The sequence below is a fragment of the Mesocricetus auratus genome, unplaced genomic scaffold (assembly GCF_017639785.1).
Source record: "Mesocricetus auratus isolate SY011 unplaced genomic scaffold, BCM_Maur_2.0 Super-Scaffold_100014, whole genome shotgun sequence".
NCBI lineage: Eukaryota > Metazoa > Chordata > Mammalia > Rodentia > Cricetidae > Mesocricetus > Mesocricetus auratus.
The window spans coordinates 23,591,504-23,610,211 of NW_024429197.1; the positions used below are offsets into that span (position 1 = coordinate 23,591,504).

Below are 18,708 nucleotides of genomic sequence, written 5' to 3' on the forward strand. Positions count from 1 at the left end.
TCTTTCTAGAATGTATGAGCAGCCTATGCATGGGGACAGCCTAGAGGTCCTGGGGTCAGAAGACCCTGAATGGGTCCCAGCAGTGCCTCTGAGCTGCTGAGAGCTGCTGCCTGTTGCATGATTGCTTCCTTCAGAGCTTTAAAATAACACAGATTGGGGGAGGGGGACGCTTGCCCTTAATCTCAGCACTGGGGAGGCCGGGGTGGGCAGATCTCTGTGAGGCCAGCCTGGGCTATGCAGAGAAACCCTGTCTCCAGAAAGAAACAAAAAGATGTATATTGTAAAAAACTGGAAAAACAGTTTTCAAGAGGCAAAAGAAAAATTAGCCTTAGGCCTGTTTTCCAAAGAGGAGCACATTTAATACTGGATACATACACTTTGAGGTGTCTGAGTGTGTCTTTTTGAAACAATGTAACTGATATACTCTCCCTCAACTTTTTTGTTTTTCTTCTTCGAGACTGGGTTTTTCTGTATTGTTTTGGAGGCTGTCCTGGAACTGACTGTAGACCAGGCTTGCCTGGAACTCATGGAGATCCGCCTGCCTCTGCCTCCTGGACTAAAGGCATGAGCCACCAATGCCTGGCCCTTTTTTTTTTTGTGTGTGTGTGTGTGTGATGAGCAGTGTTCAGTTATGACAAAGTTAAGGATGGGAACTCTTGTGTGGTCCTCGAGTGTTAATTTTTAGTTAATTTTTATCAGAACATTTGCTGTGAGCTTGTCTGCTTTCGTTCTGCTAGTCCATTATTGAGGCAGGGTGTAATATAGTCCAGTCTGGCTTTGAGCTCCTGAACCTCTTGTCTCCCACTTTTCAGGTGCTGGGGTTATAGGTATTTACCACTACATGAGGCTCAAGCAATGTAGGCTGGGCTTTTCTGTCCCGCCAAACAGCTCTGACCTGCCTGCTGGTCAACGCCTTAGTAACACCACACAAGACACTTGATGTTAATTACAAGTGTTAATTACAAATAACTTAGGCTTGCTACTAAGTAACTCTTAAAACTTAAATTAACTTACACTTCTTACCAAAACTACCACGTGGCATACCTTTTTTTCAGCATGGCTGTTCATCTCGTTCTTTCCAAGCTTCCTGACTCCGCCCTCTTTCTTCCCTCGGCTCTGTAAGTCCCGCCTAACCTCTTCCTGTCCAGCTATTGGCCAGTCAGCTTCTTTATTAACCAATCACAGTGACATATATTCACGCAGTGTACGGAAATATTCCACAAAGCAGCTTCAGTTTCACATGGACACTTGCTGTATTCCAGAAAGTACGATGAGTTTATCTGGTCATGTCACTGTTTTCCTTTTTGTTGTTTTTTTGTGTAGCCTTGGCTGTCCTGGAACTAGCTCTGTAGACCAGGCTAGCCTCAAATTCAAATTCTTCTTGCCTCTGCCTCCCCAGCCACCATGTCCAACAGTTTCATTTAAAACAAAATCAAACCTTTCTAGAAACTACTACAGAACCTCATACACGTTCAACCAGCCCCCTGCCACTGTCCTGTATCTGGCCCTCTTTTTACTTAAATTACTACTTACGTGGATGAGTATTTTCTTGCGTATGTTTGTACACTTCTTTGAGTGCCCCACAGAAGAGGGTATTGGATCTTCTGGCACTGGAGTTGTAGGAGGTTTTGAGCAGCCACATGGAGGCTGACAGTTGAACCTAGGTCCTCTGGAATTGCAGTCAGTCCTCTTAACGGATAAGCCATCCCTCTAGTTCCCTCTTTTCACTTTCTATTTTGAGACAAAGTCTCACTACCTTTTCTAGGCTGACCTGGAACTTTTGGTCCTCTTGCCTCAGCACGCAGAGTAATTGGGATTACAGGCCTGCCTACCAGGCCCAGCCAGATCACTTAACATTAGTACAACACTAGGCATTAAGGATTGTCCCTAAGTAAACACACTGCTGTTAATTGAGGGCCTTAGTCTAGATTTGCCTTTCTTCCCTGGCTTGACCTAAGAATGTATTCAGTAGGGTTTTCCCTCTTGAAATTAATATAAACCAAACAAAGGCTATGCATTATACTTAGAATTCTTGGTCTTGTTAGTCTAATATATCTTTATTCCACCTTTTTTTTCTCTTTATTTAGATGTAGGCTTGGCTATGTAGACAAACTGTTTGAGTTCGTGGTTCTTCTGCCTCAGCCTCACAAGTGCTGGAATTACAAGCTTATACCAATATGCTTTGCTTCTCTCCACTTTTTTATTTTTGGTTTTTCGAGACTGGTTTCTCTGTATTGTTTTGGAGGCTGTCCTGGAACTCTTAGAGATCTGCCTGCCTCTGCCTCCCAAGTGCTGGGATTAAATGCATGTGCCACCAACGCCCGGTTCTCTCTCTCTCTCTCTCTCTCTCTCTCTCTCTCTCTCTCTCTCTCTCTCTCTCTCTCTCTCTCTCTCTCGCCTTTTTACAAAAGCATTTTTATTTGAAGTACAGCATTTTTAGTGAAATGCACATGTCTTGACTATGAGGCTCAATGAAACTTTACATATGTAAACTGTTACGATTTTGATTCCTGTAATTTTCACTTAACACAGTGAACGTTTCCCCTTGGCATTCCGTATTCACATATGCAATGATTTGGGCACTTTTGGCTTTGTAAGTGGAACAGATGTCCGCCTGTGAAGACTGGGGCTGTGAGCATGTCTGTTTCTGTCTCTTCTGTACTATCTTGGTCCCTTATGTTTGGGTCTGGCACTCTGGCTCCATCTGAACCATGGGGCTCTCTTAGAGGCTAATTTGACCTCCTTCCGCTGCCGTGGCCCTTCACTGGGGCTGTACACAGTGGCAGCTGCCAGTTCCCTTTAGAGTAAACGTGACTGAACATGGAGGAAGCACTGGTTTATCTGCATTGTTCTAGAGTTGCCTGGAGTGAGCAGATGGGCACCTGGTGCAGGTGTGCCCACCACTGCTTTCTCTGGGCTGCTTTGCAGAGATCTCAGGGCCTCTGAGGAAAGGAGTGCTTTTGCCTTTGCTCAGTATCACTGCATTGGATTCCAAGAACACACACAGTCCCGCATGCAGTGGCTTTGTGAAGTAGCTGATAGGTACCCTGTCACAGCCAACCTCCTGTCAGACACAGCGACGGGCTTCTCCTCTCACGTCAAGCAGCCGGCCTTACAGGCTTGAGCCGCCATGCCTGCTTATTGTAGCAGTCTGTTCTGCTGTTTGCTCCTGCTTCCACCAAAGCCGGTCCCTCCTCCCAGCCTTTCCCCAGCTCCTTGACTTGGTGTGTCCCAGGAGCTAGTGGGCCTTGCACCTTATTGCTCTGTGTGAAGACTTCCATTGTTTCCATTCTGTAGTGAGCCTCACTCTTCTGGGAAGATGAGCCCAGAGAGGGATTTTTCTTGCATTGTGGTTAAGGGTGCCTGAGTTGTGGGACCCGTTGTCCAGCACACTGAAGAGAGATGAGGAGTCTTTGGTTCAGGGTTCTGAGGAGGGCCAGCAAGGTACAGGTTCAGGCTTCATAGTACCTGATGGTCTCTGGGGTCATTTCTCTCCCTCACCCCCATTCTTTGAAAATGCAATAGCAATTTTTATTTGCTGACTGGTTGGGTTGTGCCTGCAGGCTCTCCACTCACAAGTTCCTGGTTGAAAGGTGACATGAACATTTTATTTTATGGTCAGGAAGATTCATCCTCTGAGATCTTGGGGAGTCCTTCCCCAGTTGGGGAGACCCCCTACCCCTGGACTTTCCAGCTCACTCTGGAAAGTCCTGACCAAGGCCGTGATGTAACATCTCTCACGCTTTAGCAGTTCTGTTTTCTCTCCGTTTCTCCAGCACAGCTGAAGGGAAAGCCCTAGGGGGAAAGGACTTAAACACGCTGGCATTTGGGAGGCAGCAAATGGCACGGTTTCTGGTAGGATGGCACTTTATTCTGCTGCCCTCAGAGAGGGCAGAGGGTTGAATGTGGCCGCTGTTACAGGGAACAGAGTGGGCTGAGTGCCTGAAACATGAGGAAGAATAGAGAGTCAGTCTGATCAGAAAAGGCAGCACAAACAGCTACCCCTACTCCCTCACCCCTGCCCACATCCCAGTTATCCAGGCCCCAAAGGAGTCTTTTGCTAAGTGTTCTGCCCTTGCCTTTTGTCACCTCTGAAACCTTGAGTTTAGTTCTGACTTGGGACCAGGAGCCCTGGCTGAGCCCCTCCACTCTCTAGGTAGACCTCCTGTGTGCAAGGCTGCTGTAACTCATGTTTCTTTTTCTTCCTTTAGAGACTTCTGAACAACTGACCCCTGAGGAAGAGACAGAGGAGACAGAGGCTTGGGCCAAGCCTCTGAGCCAGCTGTGGCAGAACCGACCCCCGAACTTTGAGGCCGAAAAGGAGTTCAATGAGATCATGGCCCAACAGGCCCCTCACTGTGCTGTCTGTATGATCTTCCAGACCTATAATCAGGTAAGCCTGCTCTGCTGCCACTGGGCATCCAGGGCCAGCAAGCAGAGGGAGTTGGGTTTGGTTGTGGGTGCAAGGCTTGTGTCCGCTTGTGTTTAGGGACCCTTTTCCTCTAGCATCCTCACCCTACCAGTGCTTTGTGAGGGTCTGCCAGGCATGTGACCCAGCCGTGCGAGCTTACCCTTCAGAAGGCTTTCATGTGACGACCCTTGCACGTGACAGACCTCGATGCTTGCGGAGCCTAACGTTTATCCTCTTAGTCTGGGGCTCTTTCTGCCTGATGCTTTGTGGTCCTTGTCAGCTGGGGTCCAAGACTACAGTTTCTTTTCCATTGAAAGCCACCTGTGAGCCAGGTCCTCTCATCGTCTTCTTTCCTTGCTCACTGTCATAGTGAGTGTTGCGTGGCCAGGAGGTAGCTGGGTGGCGAGGGATGGGAGAGGCAGAAGATGTGACACAGTGAAGGCTGGGGCACTGATGACCTCACCATCATGGATCACTTTGGGTCAAGCTCTAGAAGGTCAGGCAGGAATTCACAGCAGCAGGTGCCAGGTAAATAAATCAGGCTTGGGGGTCCTACCCAGGGTAAGCAGCTAAAGTGGTACGGCTGCCCTGAGCTCGGCAGGGCCCCAGGTTCATGCTTGCAGAAGGGTGGAGCCTAGACCCACATACTGGATAAACAACCCACTACTTTGTATTGACAGAAAGCATCAGCAAAGAACTATTTGTGCCTTTGTTTGTGAGGGACATGACTGGCCTGATTGTTAAGTGTCAGCAGATCTACAAGCTGGGGGCCAGAGTTTCTTGAATGGCATAGGCTCAGAGGGTGACATGTTTCCAGGCTCTGTCCTTGGAATGGGGATAATGGTGCCATCCAGCGGCAGGGCCAGATGATATTTGCAGTGAGTATAGTTTGCCAAGGGCAGTGTGTGACATAATGTTCTTCCTAGAGAGGCCCCAAGCCTGGAATCACAGGTGGGGATCTAGCCATGTGACAGTACTGCAGTTCAGGTGACCTGCTGACATGGCCCTCAGAGGCAATCAGTGCTGGCCCATTAAGGAGCATGTGCTCTGGGTGCTGTGTCCTAGTGGGGCCACCGTGTCTAGCACCTGGGGACAGGCAGTGCCTCGCTGCTAATGTCTTGGTGCATTTTATTACCACTTGGTTTGGGAAGACTGAAATCCCAGGTGCCTCTTACTTGCTCCCTCATCTCAGTTGTCCCCCAGGGGCCTTTGTTTGATGCTGCTGTGAGAAATTGAATTTGAGTCATTAGAGGTAACTTCAATTAGTAGCTTCAGGATAATGGCTGTGCACCCGGGAGCTATAGCTGTAGTCACAGCAGTAAGAGGCCCAGCTTTCTGCTGATGGAGCAGGTGGATGGCCGGGGAGCACAGGCGTGTGCTCACTATGGGGCACACTCCCTGCCTTTCACTTAGGTGGAATTTGGAAGCTTTAATCAGAACTGTGGGAAAGCTTCGGAACCAGCTACTCAGACTCAGAGGACCAAGCCATTGATCCCAGAAATGTGCTTTACCACGACTGGCTGCAGCACAGACATCAACCTGTCTACCCCTTACCTGGAGGAGGATGGCACCAGCATGCTAGTGTCCTGCAAGAAGTGCAGTGTCCGGGTCCATGCCAGTGAGTACCTCTTACCTTCCTCTCCTCCTGTCGCAGCAGCATGGGCCTGCTTGCTGGAAGTTGTCCCTAGGCCTTCCCAGTTATGTATTCTTAGCAAGTTGATGGCTGGTGGATGAGTTTCCTCGTGGCTTCAGTACCGGTCCCAAATGCCTGTCAACTTTGGAGTCCCTTGGGTTGTGGGTGTCTGGAGATTAGTCCCTGGCTACTTATTAGGGAGATGTGCTAGTCTCTGACTTTCCCGGGTTATGGACCATGCTGTATGACTGAGCCTGGGACTCTGGCTCAGATTTCAAGGATTTCTGGCCTTTGGGAATGGTATCTGGAAAAGTATTGTTCATCCATTCTGACCCCAGCCCCTGGACTGGGTTTCATGTTCTCTTCCTGATGTTGTTACTAGGTTGCTATGGGGTGCCTCCCACAAAGGCTTCTGAAGAATGGATGTGTTCTCGGTGTTCAGCCAATGCCCTGGAAGAAGTGAGTATTCCCACACTCTTCCATTCTTCTCCAGAAGACTAGGGTGGCTTCAGGGCTAGCCACTTTTCACACTGGACATAGTTGATGCCCATAGCAGTTGGCTTAGGATTTGATACTCCATGATGTCCGTGTGTATTTGGAAGCTGTGCCAGTGCTGTGGGGGAAGACCAGGTAGCTGTCCTGTGGAGGAGCCATCACTCCCTGTGAAGAATTCAGCTCTGGGTCTGGAGTCTTGGAATGGGGCTCAGATGATTCGTTATGCGGTTATAGTTATGCATCATGGCCTGTTTCTTATAGGGGAGTCCTGGCTACAGGGCATGTATCTGAAGGCACACCTGCCTTTGCACTGCTTTCTGGTGTAGTTTGGAGTTGTCTGCAGGAAGTCTCAGGAGGGCAGACTGTATGGGAATGAATTACTGGTAACCATTTTCCTTCTGCTTTCTGGGCAGGACTGCTGTTTATGCTCATTGCGTGGCGGGGCCCTTCAGAGAGCAAATGATGACAGGTGAGTGTAGCACTATAAATAAAAGACCCAAAGCCTGATATTGGGGTTCAAGCTTCAACTGAAGAACAGAAAAGCAAAGCAGCTGGTCACTAGCTCTTGCCTCTACCTATGCTCAAACCAAAGGGGGGACTGCTCCCAACTTCACTGCTCCTCAGATTGACCCAGACTGCTATGCTCTCCTCAAGGTGACTAAAGACTGAATGCCACTACCTTTTATGCCTCTCAAATCCTGGCATTAAAGGGATGAGCTCTGATTCACTCTCCAATAGCCCAGGGTCTTGGACTCAGAGATCTATCTGCCTTTTCCTGAGTTCTGGGATTTAAGGTGTGTATCACCACTGCCCAGTCTCTATAGCTTGAGGCTAGCTTTGCTTTCTGAATCCTCAGGCAAGCTTTAATAAGTCATAAATAACGTATCACCACAGGTGAGTTAGTTCTCAGAGGTTCGTGACGCCCAGTTCTGAAGCAGCATGCACAGTGCTGTGAGAGCAGTAGCTGCTCCTGAGTTAGTCTGAGGACTTGGGCAGGACGTGGTATGAGGCTGGAATAGCAGCCCTAGACTGCCCACCTAACTCCATTTTCCCCTCAGGGGCAGAGATGTAAGTAGCATCCTTCTTTTAGAGGAGCTGACAGCAAGTGCATGAGAGATGATGATGGCCCTTTGAAAATGACACAGACATTTTGTGGCCCAGAAGTGAAGACACTGACCTTGTTACATACGGTTCGCTGGCTAGTGAGCCAGTGAGCCAGCCTGCCTGCCTGCCTGCCTTTATTTCTTTTTCAAGGCAGGGTCTCACTCTGTAGCCTTGGCTGTCCTAGAACTCACTCTGTAGATCAGTCTAGCCGTGAACTCAGAGATCCACCTGCCTCTGCTTCCTGAGTGCTGGGATTAAAGGTGTGTACCAATGTGCCCACCTTTCTTTCCTTTTTTTAAAGTTATGTGTATGGATGTTTCGCCTGCATGTATATCATGTGCACAGGTTTCCACAGAGGCCACCCACTGTTAAATCTACAGCAGTTTCTGGACTTCTTGGCCATCATACAGCTGACTCTCATTGAGTTGTATCGTGTGCTCCGTCAGATATACCTTCTCTGAGGGTTTGCTCCTGAAGGGCTTCTGTCTAGGGAGTTGCACACATCGGTTGACAGCAGCTGGTGGTGAATAGCTTTCCTCTGAGTGAAACCTCATGGAGGTCCAGTCATGCTCTTGCGATGGGTGGCTGCTTGGCTGTGCCTCACTCCTTTAAAGGCATGCCGCTGTCACCAGTGGTCATTACAATTCTCTCAGGCAGGCTGGACTGGCTGGTAATATTTCCTTATTTAGGGTGGAAATGGCTCCGCTTGAGCCTCTTTCTGCCCTTTAATCCCTCCCTGTCTACCCTCTAAGGCCACAAAAACAGACCTGTTCCCATACCCAACAACGGCACTGCCTCTAGTGCACACTATTTCGTTTCCATGGTTGTTGCAGGTTTTCATAGGGAGCTAATTGGGCCTTAACCCAGGACCTTGTATATTCAACACACAACTGCCAGTGGAACCCCAGCATGGTCTGATATTAAGAGATTCTGTGATCTTAGGTTTGTCCACTTGGGACCTGTCTGTTTCCCAAGAGGTGTCTGGGTGGGAAAAGCCCAGAGTAGTGAGTGCTCTCTGGTTTGTGCTCCCCTGAGCCCACCACACTGGGTCAACTGTGGTTCTGCTTATTTACCACAGGTTAAGAAGGTGGTGTAAAGGGGTTGATCCTGCATTAGCCTTGGGCAGAGTGTGGTACTGCGGTGCAGTACTTGGTGTGGTGGTAAATGACACTTTCCCTACCGAGTCCTGGAACCTGAGCTGACCAGGTGACCTCACTGGGTGATGGAGGAAGTTCAGTCAGCAGGCCCCCAGGCCTGTGGAAAGAGGAGACTGAGCCCTTCCTTTTTTGGCAGATGGGTCCATGTTTCATGTGCTGTGGCAATTCTAGAAGCAAGGTTTGTCAACATCGCTGAGAGAAGTCCAGTGGACGTGAGCAAAATACCTCTGCCCCGCTTCAAACTGGTAAGCAGGGAGGGGTTTATGGAATTTGCATACTTCCCCACTGATGAGTCTGGGAGGAATTGAGTGCATTTCTACTTGGCTCATGGCTTCCTTCATTCGTCCCTTTGTTTTGATCAGTTTGATTCTCACCCTGTGGCTAAATTGCCTAATGGGGACTTTACGTTGAGTATAGAGCAGGCCCTAGGTGTCCTCATGTTTTGGGAAGGGGTTGTTCTCGTGCATTTGGGAGGGAACACAAGAGGCAGGCTGCCAGTCCATGGACTCACGTGCTTGCTCCCTCTCTGCAGAAGTGTGTCTTCTGTAAGAAGCGAAGGAAAAGGAGCGCTGGCTGCTGTGTGCAGTGTTCTCACGGCCGCTGCCCCACCGCCTTTCATGTAAGCTGTGCCCAGGCTGCCGGGGTGATGATGCAGCCCGATGACTGGCCTTTTGTTGTCTTCATCACCTGCTTTCGCCACAAGATTCCCAATTTGGAGGTGAGAGGGCGTGGCGGTCTAGTCCTTGACAGGTCTCAGGACCATTTTCTCTGCACGTTGCCAACTTACTGTGTCATCCCACACCTTGATGGGAAATGTTAATGGGTTAGCAATTAAGAGATGGTCCCAGTCTGTCCCTGCTTTGCCTTGGCCTTCACAGTCCAGTGGCACTAAACCAACTGCGGCTTTTGCTTTGGTCGATCTGATCTGTTTCCTTGCTTGCTTGTCCCAGGTGATCTCCGTGCGGTTCTTGTATTGTTAATCTGAGCACGTTTTCCCTCACCCTAGGGCCAGGGACATCACCGCAGCTCTGCCTACTGAGAGCTGATGTCTCTGACAGTTGGACATTTCCTGCCTCATAGGAGGGACATGTGCAGGACATGTAGGACATGAGCTATAGGAGTCCTGAAAGGGCATGAGTGGGCAAGCAGAAATAGAAGGAAGTAAGAGTATTCATGGCTTCAGAAATAGAGGAGCAAGTCCTGTAAGAATGGGCATTTGTGGGAGGTGGAGTGGGATGGAGGGGGTGGGGGAGATGTGGAGAGGAATGGGCAGGAGAGGAGGGAGAGGAAACTACAGTTGGGATACATTAAATAAATGTTTTTTAAAAGATGAACATTTAGAATTGGTTCTGGGAACCCAGCAGGTAGTCATGGGAAGTGAACAGTGCCCAAGGGTGGAAATTCTGGACCGCCAGCCACATTTACGCTTACTTCTCTTTTTGAACGAGAACTTCCAGAATGTCATGATTCTGAGTCACTTGTGTGCAGATGTGCACATGCATTGGAGTGCATATGGAGGTCAGGACGGCTTTGGGGATCGGCTTTCCCCTTCTGCCATGCCTGCTTTGCTGTGTACTCCAGGCTAGCTGGCTACTGAGCTTCCAGGTGGTTCTTCTGGCTCCACCTCTCATCTAGAAATAGGAGCGCTGCGATTCCAGGTGCTTGTCACAGCCGCTAGCTTCTGTTTTGTTTCTTTTTTTCTTTTTGAGACAGGGTCTCTCTATGTGGTCCTTACTGTCCTGGAACTCACTCTGTAGACCAGACTGACCTCTAACTCACAGAGATCCGTCTGCCTCTGCCTCCTGAGTGCTGGGATTAAGGTGTGTGCCATCACTGCCTGGCTGACTTTTTCAATATGAGTTCCTAGGAGTGACCTCTATCTTCAGGCCTGGGCTGTAAGTGCATGCTGAGCCTCCTCACCAGCCCTGAGTCTACTTTAAGTGTTACACTAGTTGAAGGAATCAGAACTTGAGGCAGAGGAGTCAGTTACCTGAGGAGCAAGGGTGCTCTGAGGGGACACACAGAAGCACCTTTGAATACATGTCTTCTGAGAGTTGGCAGCTGGCTGACTGTTGTGGTCCAGGGAGGGAGGAGAGAGGGGTGTGGCCTGCAGGTACGTGAATTACTCCTTTGAGACCAGGAAGGATGCTAATATGGTGGAACTGCCATTCCGTGATGGGGCGGGGCAAGGGGTGAAAAGAGGGCAGGGAAGATCCTTGAGATCTGTAGAGTATCCAGGTGAGTAACCAGTAGGCAGCCTGGGGTCAGGATGAGAGGAAAGATTTGGTGTTTACAGCAGCTTTCAGGGGAGAGTTCAACCCGGTTTTCTTTGAAAACTGGACTCTGGTGATCCCCAGTGTAAAGAGCCGACCATGCTGCTCCTGAGTTACTTTGTGTCTAAGATGAGAGAGTCCCAGAGGACATCCCCCTCCCCCGCCCTCAACCCCAAGCCAGAATGCAGCTGGGGAAGACACAGGCTCTCAGCAGTGTGGCATGGTGAGTCAGGACACAGCGGGGAGCTCTTCCTGATGCCATCTGGGATCTGAGAAAAATCATCTCTGGTAGAGTTGACCTGGGTTTCACACTGTAGCCCCTTCATGCTTCCAGCTTGCTGTTTAGTCAGCTCTAACTGCAAGCCTGTGGCAGGCCTCCTACTTGTCTGGTTACTGAGACTACATGTGGGTCCCATGGTGCTTTTCTCAAGAAGGTGTGCATGAGACCTTAGACCAGTGGATCGATCTTAAACGCGAGGCTGAGACTGTGTTTGAGTAAAAGCCTGAGACAGCACTGAGCCCCATTTGGTGTCTGGAAAACATGAGCTTGGTCATGGAACAAGATGACAGATTTATGACTAACTTTACTCTGCAGTTCCTATACCTGCAGCCTGCTGGGATCATGAGGGAATTCGTGCTGTTAGTATTTTTTTATAACTCACTCTTCAAATGTGTGTTAAGCATCTGCCGCATCCCAGGCTCAGCTACTCCTTGTGTAGTATCGTGAGGTGTATATATAGTCGTATTGAAAGATCCATGGATGCCGAGCGGTGGTGGTGCACGCCTTTAATCCCAGCACTCGGGAGGCAGAGGCAGGCGGATCTCTGTGAGTTTGAGGCCGGGCTGGACCGACACCCTCCAAAACAATACAGAGAAACCCTGTCTCGTTAAAAAAAAAAAACAAAAAAACAAAAAAACAAAAAAAAAAAAAAAGAAAGATCCATGGTTAAATACACAGCGTGTCAGAGCACAAATGGTGCAGTGGGCAAAATCAGTGCAGGACAGGGATGTGGAAGAGTGGCTTGTGAGGAATGGCATCAGTGAGCAGGCACTGGGGGCTAAGAGAGCCAGGGTGCTTGCAAATGCGTACTGTAGCATCTTGGGTAGAGGCAATAGCAGTACAGAGGCCCTGCGTTAGGAGCATGTGTAGCACTTGTGTTCAAAGACTAGTGAAGAGGCATGTTTGCAGCAGTGTCTGGGGAGGGTTTGAGAGTGGCTGGACTTGAGCTGTTACATCACACATCACTTCAATGAAAAGGGCTGTGAAGTAGAATACTCGCAATGGCAGGACCTGATAGTGGGGGGGGGGGCACTTTGTTTGGAGTGGAGGACCTCTGGGAAGCTCAGTCCTTGCGTCCTTCTTGTGAGGGGCAAGCTAGTGCCCATGTCATTGGGGAGTATTGCTCAGGATCTAGGGCCACCAGCTTCCTATTAAGTGTCTGCCCAGATGCTTGACACATACCTGAGCTGTACACCTTAGTCTGTGTTACTTGGTTGGTTTTGGGGGAATCATGAAGGTTGGTTCCTGAAGTTTTGGATAAGATATACCGTGGTATGTAGACATGGTGAGCATGCCTATAATATTAGCACTTGGAAAGCTAAGGCAGGAGATTGCTGCAGATTTGAGAACAAAAACAAAACAACCAAAGAAAAAGACAGTGTTATGTAAGAACCAGTTGGCTTGGCGCTTAGGTAAGCAAAGCTTACAGAGGAAACATGGCCCTGGCTGGAATGACGGAAAGACCTGTTCCAGCTTCCATTCATCTCAGTCTTACTTTTCCCTGGCATATTGCCCCCAATGGGCCATGAAGGGGAGCTTATCGGCCCTGTCAGTGCAACCCATGAGTAACCTAGGCCATCTCTTCCAGCGTGCTAAGGGGGCCTCGCTGAGCATCACTGCCGGTCAGAAGGTCATCAGTAAGCACAAGAACGGGCGCTTCTACCAGTGTGAGGTGGTCAGACTCACCACCGAGACCTTCTACGAAGTCAACTTTGATGATGGCTCCTTCAGTGACAACCTTTATCCCGAGGACATAGTGGTAATGTCTGGAACAGGCTTCTGGGAGCATTGGGGACTGGGATCTCTCAGTGTTGCTAGCTGCCTGACTGTGGCCTCTTCCCTACCCACCTGGGTTCCCAAGCAGAAGGAAGCATTCATTCCGGGGTTCCTTTTCAAGGAAGAGTTTAAGTGCTAGGTACTCTGCTTCCTTCCCTAGAAGTTCATGTGAGTCGGCACTTCCGGCAGTTCTATGAAATATGTGTGCATCTCAGACTTTTAAATTATCCCTGATGGCATCTAGTGTAGGATGTGAGCCCACACTCTGGAGGCAAACCAGTGCCAATACAGTGTCATTGCATAAAAGCTGTGTGATTCTTGAAAAGAACGATCCAGCCCTCTTTTCCGCCATACCTTCTTGGGATGTGTATGTAGTTTGCTCTGGGCTCTTCTCAGGTGAGGGTTTCTGAGCTACACTAGAGACACTAGAGCCCTACCTGGAACTGGGCCTGCATTTCCTGGCTCAGTATTCAGAGCTTAGCTCGGGTTCCTCAGCCTTTGCCCTTTCCTCTTCACATGTGAGCCGAAGCACCCAGCATAGAAGAGCAAAACCGCTTCTTCCTGAACCATTTGGGTCTTTCTTCACACATTTATACCACATTAGCAACTTCGTTGCCAAAAACACATTAATTAGTGTCTTAGCTACTTTCTAATTACTATGACAAACACCATGACCAAGGCAATTTATAAGGCTTTTGTTTTCAGAGTTCATGATAAAAGGCATGGCAGCAAAAACTGCTGAGAGCTCATGTCTTGGTCTGCACACAAGACGGGAATGGATGCAACACAGGGACACACACACATGAAATACATGGCTAAGGGTCTTAACCTCAGAGCCCTCTCCCAGTGATACATGTCTCCATGAAGGCTGCATCTCCTAATCCTCCCAAAGCGGTTCACCAACCAAGACCATGCATTAAATGTGAGCCCAAGGGGCTATTCTCATTCAAGACACACAGTGAGCTCCCAGGCAATGTTACTGTGAAGATGAGGGTGTTCATAGCAGTAGCACAGCCAAGGCGCATTAAGGGCTCACACATCCCAGGGGCTGTGCTACAGGCAGCATGTCAGTGTTTCTCTTCTCACGCACGCTCTGAGAAGTAGTGCTCATTGGAAGAGTGCTCTTTTAGAAGAGATTTTTTAAAGCTCTCAAAGAGCTTGTTTGTGTACTTGTAAATTTTACCTACCAATAGTTATCCTATTAGAAGTTGAAAACTAAGATTAGTTAATATCTTTAAGTTTTTATTTAAATATGCCATATATTTCTCCAGTTTTACAAATATTTTTCAGGTCATTTCTTCTGTTCACTCTGTGGTTACATATTGTTGCGATTAACATAGGGAGTAATGGTACTTGCCTATGAACCCAGCACTGAAGAGACTAAGGCAGGGACCTGTAGGGTTCAGATCTAGCCCTGAGTATGTGGTGAGCATATCACAAAGACAAAAAAGTTAAGTGGACAAAGTATAGGAAGAAAATTTAACTTGACATAAATGCATAGTTGGAATGGAGAAAAACTAGATACAGTGTGAAATCAGAAAGGCCAGCGAGCTTGTTGTCATGTATGCAGTCCACCCACTGGCTCACTCTCAGCAGGTATTGGGCCTGGTTTATTGCACTGTATGCTGACCATTTAGAAAACACTGGCATACTGGGCTATGGAGATCTTCCAAATGATACTAAATTTTATTATATTTCTGGAAATTAAATTCATATTGTCACCCATCTCATTGGAAAACTGTAAATTTGGTAAGGATTGAGACAGTTTAGTGGGTAAAGGTATTTGTTGCTAAGCCTGAAGTTGTGAGTTCAAACTAGAGGGAGATAACCAATTCCTGCAAGTTGTCCTCTGCCCTCCACAAGTGTACCATGGTACCTGCACACACACCATAAATCAATAGTTCAATTATTTCTGAGAAGCTTCATGTTCCCAGCTTTGAGCCCACTTTTCTGAAATGCTAATTTTTGCTTGAAAGCTTGAATTTTGGGACTGGCAGTAGATACAATTCCTATTTTTCTCCTAGTGAGATGCTCGTTTCATTTGTTCTTAGGAAGGTCTTTGCCTCAGTAACCAGAGCTTGTCAGGCATTTTTCCCCCAAATACAGCCAGTGTTCTCTTTAGCCCTGGCTGACCTGGACCTTGCTATGTAGATCAGGTTGGCTTTGAACCATGGAGCCTATCTCCTGCCTCTTGAGTGCTGGGATTAAAGATGCATGCTTCCATGCCTAGCCCAAAGCTGGTATTCTTTTAAAAAGGAAAAAAAAAAGGCTCACGTGATCACATAATTGCACACGTCACAGGTGATTTCCTTTCTGTACACTGGTGCTAGAGATTGAATCCAGGGTCTGAGACCTACCACTGAACTACACTCCCAGCTTAGACACACGTTTACCTCCATGCGTACCCTGTGCAGCCTCCAGTGTCTTGTAGATAGTTACATACACACTAAGTAGTAAAACACAGCAAGGTATGTAAAGTGCTCCCGCTTCATCACTGCTCTGTGAAACCTGGCTTTTTTTGCCCACTTAAATTTTGTATGCACAGTGGTGAAGAGTGTAGTAGAAACTGAGAAAGCTTGGAGTCTTGCTTTGCACCCATGGCCTGTTTTTCATACACATCATAGATTTTCTGTTAATGTCAACACAACAAAAAGACTAATGTGTGTTTTGTTTTATGGTGCTGGGCATCAGAGCCACATCCCCTGGCATTGTTTTTCGTTTTATGCCAGGCCACACTGTATAGCCAAAGCTGGACTTCCACTCAGGCTCCTCTATCCATCTCCTGGGTGTGCCTCACCATGCTCCGCTAGATGACCCTTTCCTTCCTTGCCCTGTCTCTATTTCAAGACTGAGTTTCTTAGAACGTACTCAAATACAGTCCTGGCATTCCTCCATAGCAGACCCTGGGGAAGCTTAAGAAGGATGCACAGTGAGAGGGCACATGGATCAAGGGTTCTAGAACCCTAACAGCTCTTCTGTGCTGACTGTGTTTACTGTTTATCATACCTGCTTGGTGTTTTTGTATTGTCTGTTTGTTTTGCTCACCTAGAAGCGCCAGAGGTTGAGCAGATAAAATGAGGCCAACCCTGTGACTTATTGCAGCTTTTGACCCAGAGCAAGCTGCCTTTGCTGGAGCCCCTGAGCAGGAGCCTGTCCTGCCCCTCCTCCCCGAGTCGGTGTCACTTGCCACTCCCTCTGCTCTTTTTTCAGAGTCAGGACTGTCTCCAGCTGGGGCCTCCTGCGGAAGGCGAAGTGGTTCAAGTGAGATGGACAGATGGTCAAGTTTACGGGGCTAAGTTCGTGGCCTCCCACCCCATCCAGATGTACCAGGTAGCCAAAGGTTCTTGAGTCGGAGTTTGAAGGTGGGAGGGTACTTTATTAATTCAGGGTTTCCTCTTGGGCAGGAGGCTTGTCTTTGCTCTTGAGAACTTGCAGGTCCTAAGAATCTTCACATACAGATCTGGAACTCAGCCTTGTGCCTCCTTTGCTGCTGTGCTGTCAGACTTGGCAATCCTTACTATCTCGTCGCCTTCCTCTAGCTATGGGAAATCGCTACTGTGCACACAGGTCCAGCAAGACTCTGGTACCCTAGCTAAAGGCCTTTGTTTGCTTGGCAGGTGGAGTTTGAGGATGGCTCACAGCTTGTGGTTAAGAGAGATGATGTGTACACGCTGGATGAAGAGCTTCCCAAGAGAGTCAAGTCTAGACTGGTGAGTGTATGCTTTCTGTGCCCTTAGCTCCTGCCTCAAAGGGGAGGAGAACAAGGCAGGGGCAGGTCCCTTGGGTAGTCACTGGTCTGAATGGCTACAAAGTGACCATTTACTTGCCTTTTCTTTTGTAGTCAGTAGCTTCAGACATGCGCTTCAATGAGATTTTCACGGAGAAGGAAGTAAAGCAAGAAAAGAAAAGGCAGCGGGTCATCAACTCGAGGTACCGGGAGGATTACATTGAGCCAGCACTATACCGAGCCATCATGGAGTAGATGCCTCCAGGGTCTCAGAGGTCTCCAGCCATCAAGGCGAGAGCACTCAAGGGTTCCACAACACAGCAGACACTTGGAACTCAGAAGTCTCAAAAAGGAAAGCTGTACAAAGGAAAGGAATGAAATGTACGACCCCATCACCTTCTCACTCCACCCTCATTGAATTCTGCCATGAAAAGACAAGCCTTTTGGGGACACTTGGCAACCACTGCTGGTCTCCAGCTGAGGGGCTGACACTGGAATGCTGTGACTGCATCAGCCCCCAGTCCAAACAGGGGTCAGCTGTGCCTGCTGGGCTGATCACTCTGTTCCTGGCCCAGGATGTAGCTTCCTACCGCCCACCTGCATCAGCAAGGCAGAGGTGCTGGTGCTCGACCTGATTCCCTTTTATATTTATGTGTGTGTGTGCGTGCGTGCATGCATGCGTGTATGAGTGTGTGCGTGTGTGTATGCTGGTGTGTTTGGTTTGGATCAGCTTCTGACAGCCCCTAGCCTTCACTTCTTTGCCTCTGCAGGGCAAACAAAATGTGAAATTCTGCCCTCAGCTGAGCTGAGTCAGGGCCTGGGGGATGGCTAGAGGTGGGGTACCATCTGTCCCTACCTGGACTGGTGTCAAGAGGGTGTAGGCAAAGCTGTACTATTGAGATGCTAAGGAGCTGGCTGCCACCTCTTCGTCTGCCCTTGAAGTAGAACTCAGAGGTTACACACTATGTGCCCACACTCTTTAGGCACAGAGCCCCTGTGGCACAGTATTAGAGGGTGTGGGTGGGGACTGCCTTGAAGAGAGAATTTTAATGATGGAAACACAGGCAGAGCCTGGTGGGTGATTTTTGTCCAGAGGAAATCACAGTTATGCAGGGGCTATGGGATTAAGATGAACTGGGGCCACTGGAGGCCAAGGGCAGGTGTAGCTATGCCCTTGGTCGGGGTGGGGGGTACTGATTGAGGGGGGGTGGGACTAGAGGGCAACATTGAAGGGGTTAAACAGGTTTTTTGCTCCTCTTGAATTTGTTTGCCTGGGCCCAGTATTGGAGGGCTTCATACCTTGCTCTGTATACAGGAGTCAGATTTATAATACTTCCCTTTTTTTGTTACGTATGAACTCTATAAACCAAATTATTTTGAAAACTGGTGCATTACCTTGTCCTTAGCAATAAAATGTATTGAACAGAGAATGGACTGTGGTCTGCCCCATGGAGCCCACGTGGCCCAGGGTAGGCTGTGGAGCAGGGCCTGTTCACAGGTGGGTGCCATCTTTCTGTTAGGCAAAGCTCTGTGGCCCATGAGCATCCAGGCCTGTAGCTATTGGTGCCTCTTTCTGCTTTTCCTGGAGGAGGCAATGAAAAGTGTTAGAATACAGTCTTCTCAAGAGTTTTTATTTGGCTGGGCGTTGGTGGCGTACACCTTTAATCTCAGCACTTACCAGGCAGAGGCAGACAGATCTCTGTGAGTTTGAGGCCAACCTGATCTACAGAACGAGTTCCAGGACAGGCTCCAAAGCAATACAGAGAAACCCTGTCTCAAAAAACAAAACAAAACAAAAAAGTGTTTACTTGAACCCCATTTGATGTCTTCTCTGTCCTGGGCTGACTCACTT

At 48.6% G+C, this 18,708-nt stretch overlaps 1 protein-coding gene and 1 long non-coding RNA gene across 2 annotated transcripts in view; one reads left to right on the forward strand and one right to left on the reverse strand.

Annotated features, from left to right (window-relative positions):
• Positions 1-18,283, forward strand: part of Kdm4a (lysine demethylase 4A) — a 49,473-nt gene extending 31,190 nt beyond the window's left edge. Inside the window, 10 exon segments of the mRNA XM_005083882.4 lie at positions 4,212-4,393; positions 5,825-6,029; positions 6,427-6,503; positions 6,953-7,008; positions 8,937-9,045; positions 9,333-9,518; positions 12,942-13,112; positions 16,340-16,459; positions 16,747-16,839; positions 16,971-18,283. Of these exon segments, the coding sequence (XP_005083939.1) occupies positions 4,212-4,393; positions 5,825-6,029; positions 6,427-6,503; positions 6,953-7,008; positions 8,937-9,045; positions 9,333-9,518; positions 12,942-13,112; positions 16,340-16,459; positions 16,747-16,839; positions 16,971-17,111 (1,340 nt within the window). The 3' untranslated portion in view covers positions 17,112-18,283.
• On the reverse strand, positions 3,600-6,409 carry LOC121143972. Its single transcript, XR_005881297.1, has 3 exons — positions 6,045-6,409; positions 4,572-4,806; positions 3,600-3,942 (listed from the first exon to the last, which is right to left on the reverse strand). It is a non-coding gene; the product is annotated as an uncharacterized LOC121143972 (long non-coding RNA).
• Positions 18,284-18,708: the final 425 nt, after the last annotated feature.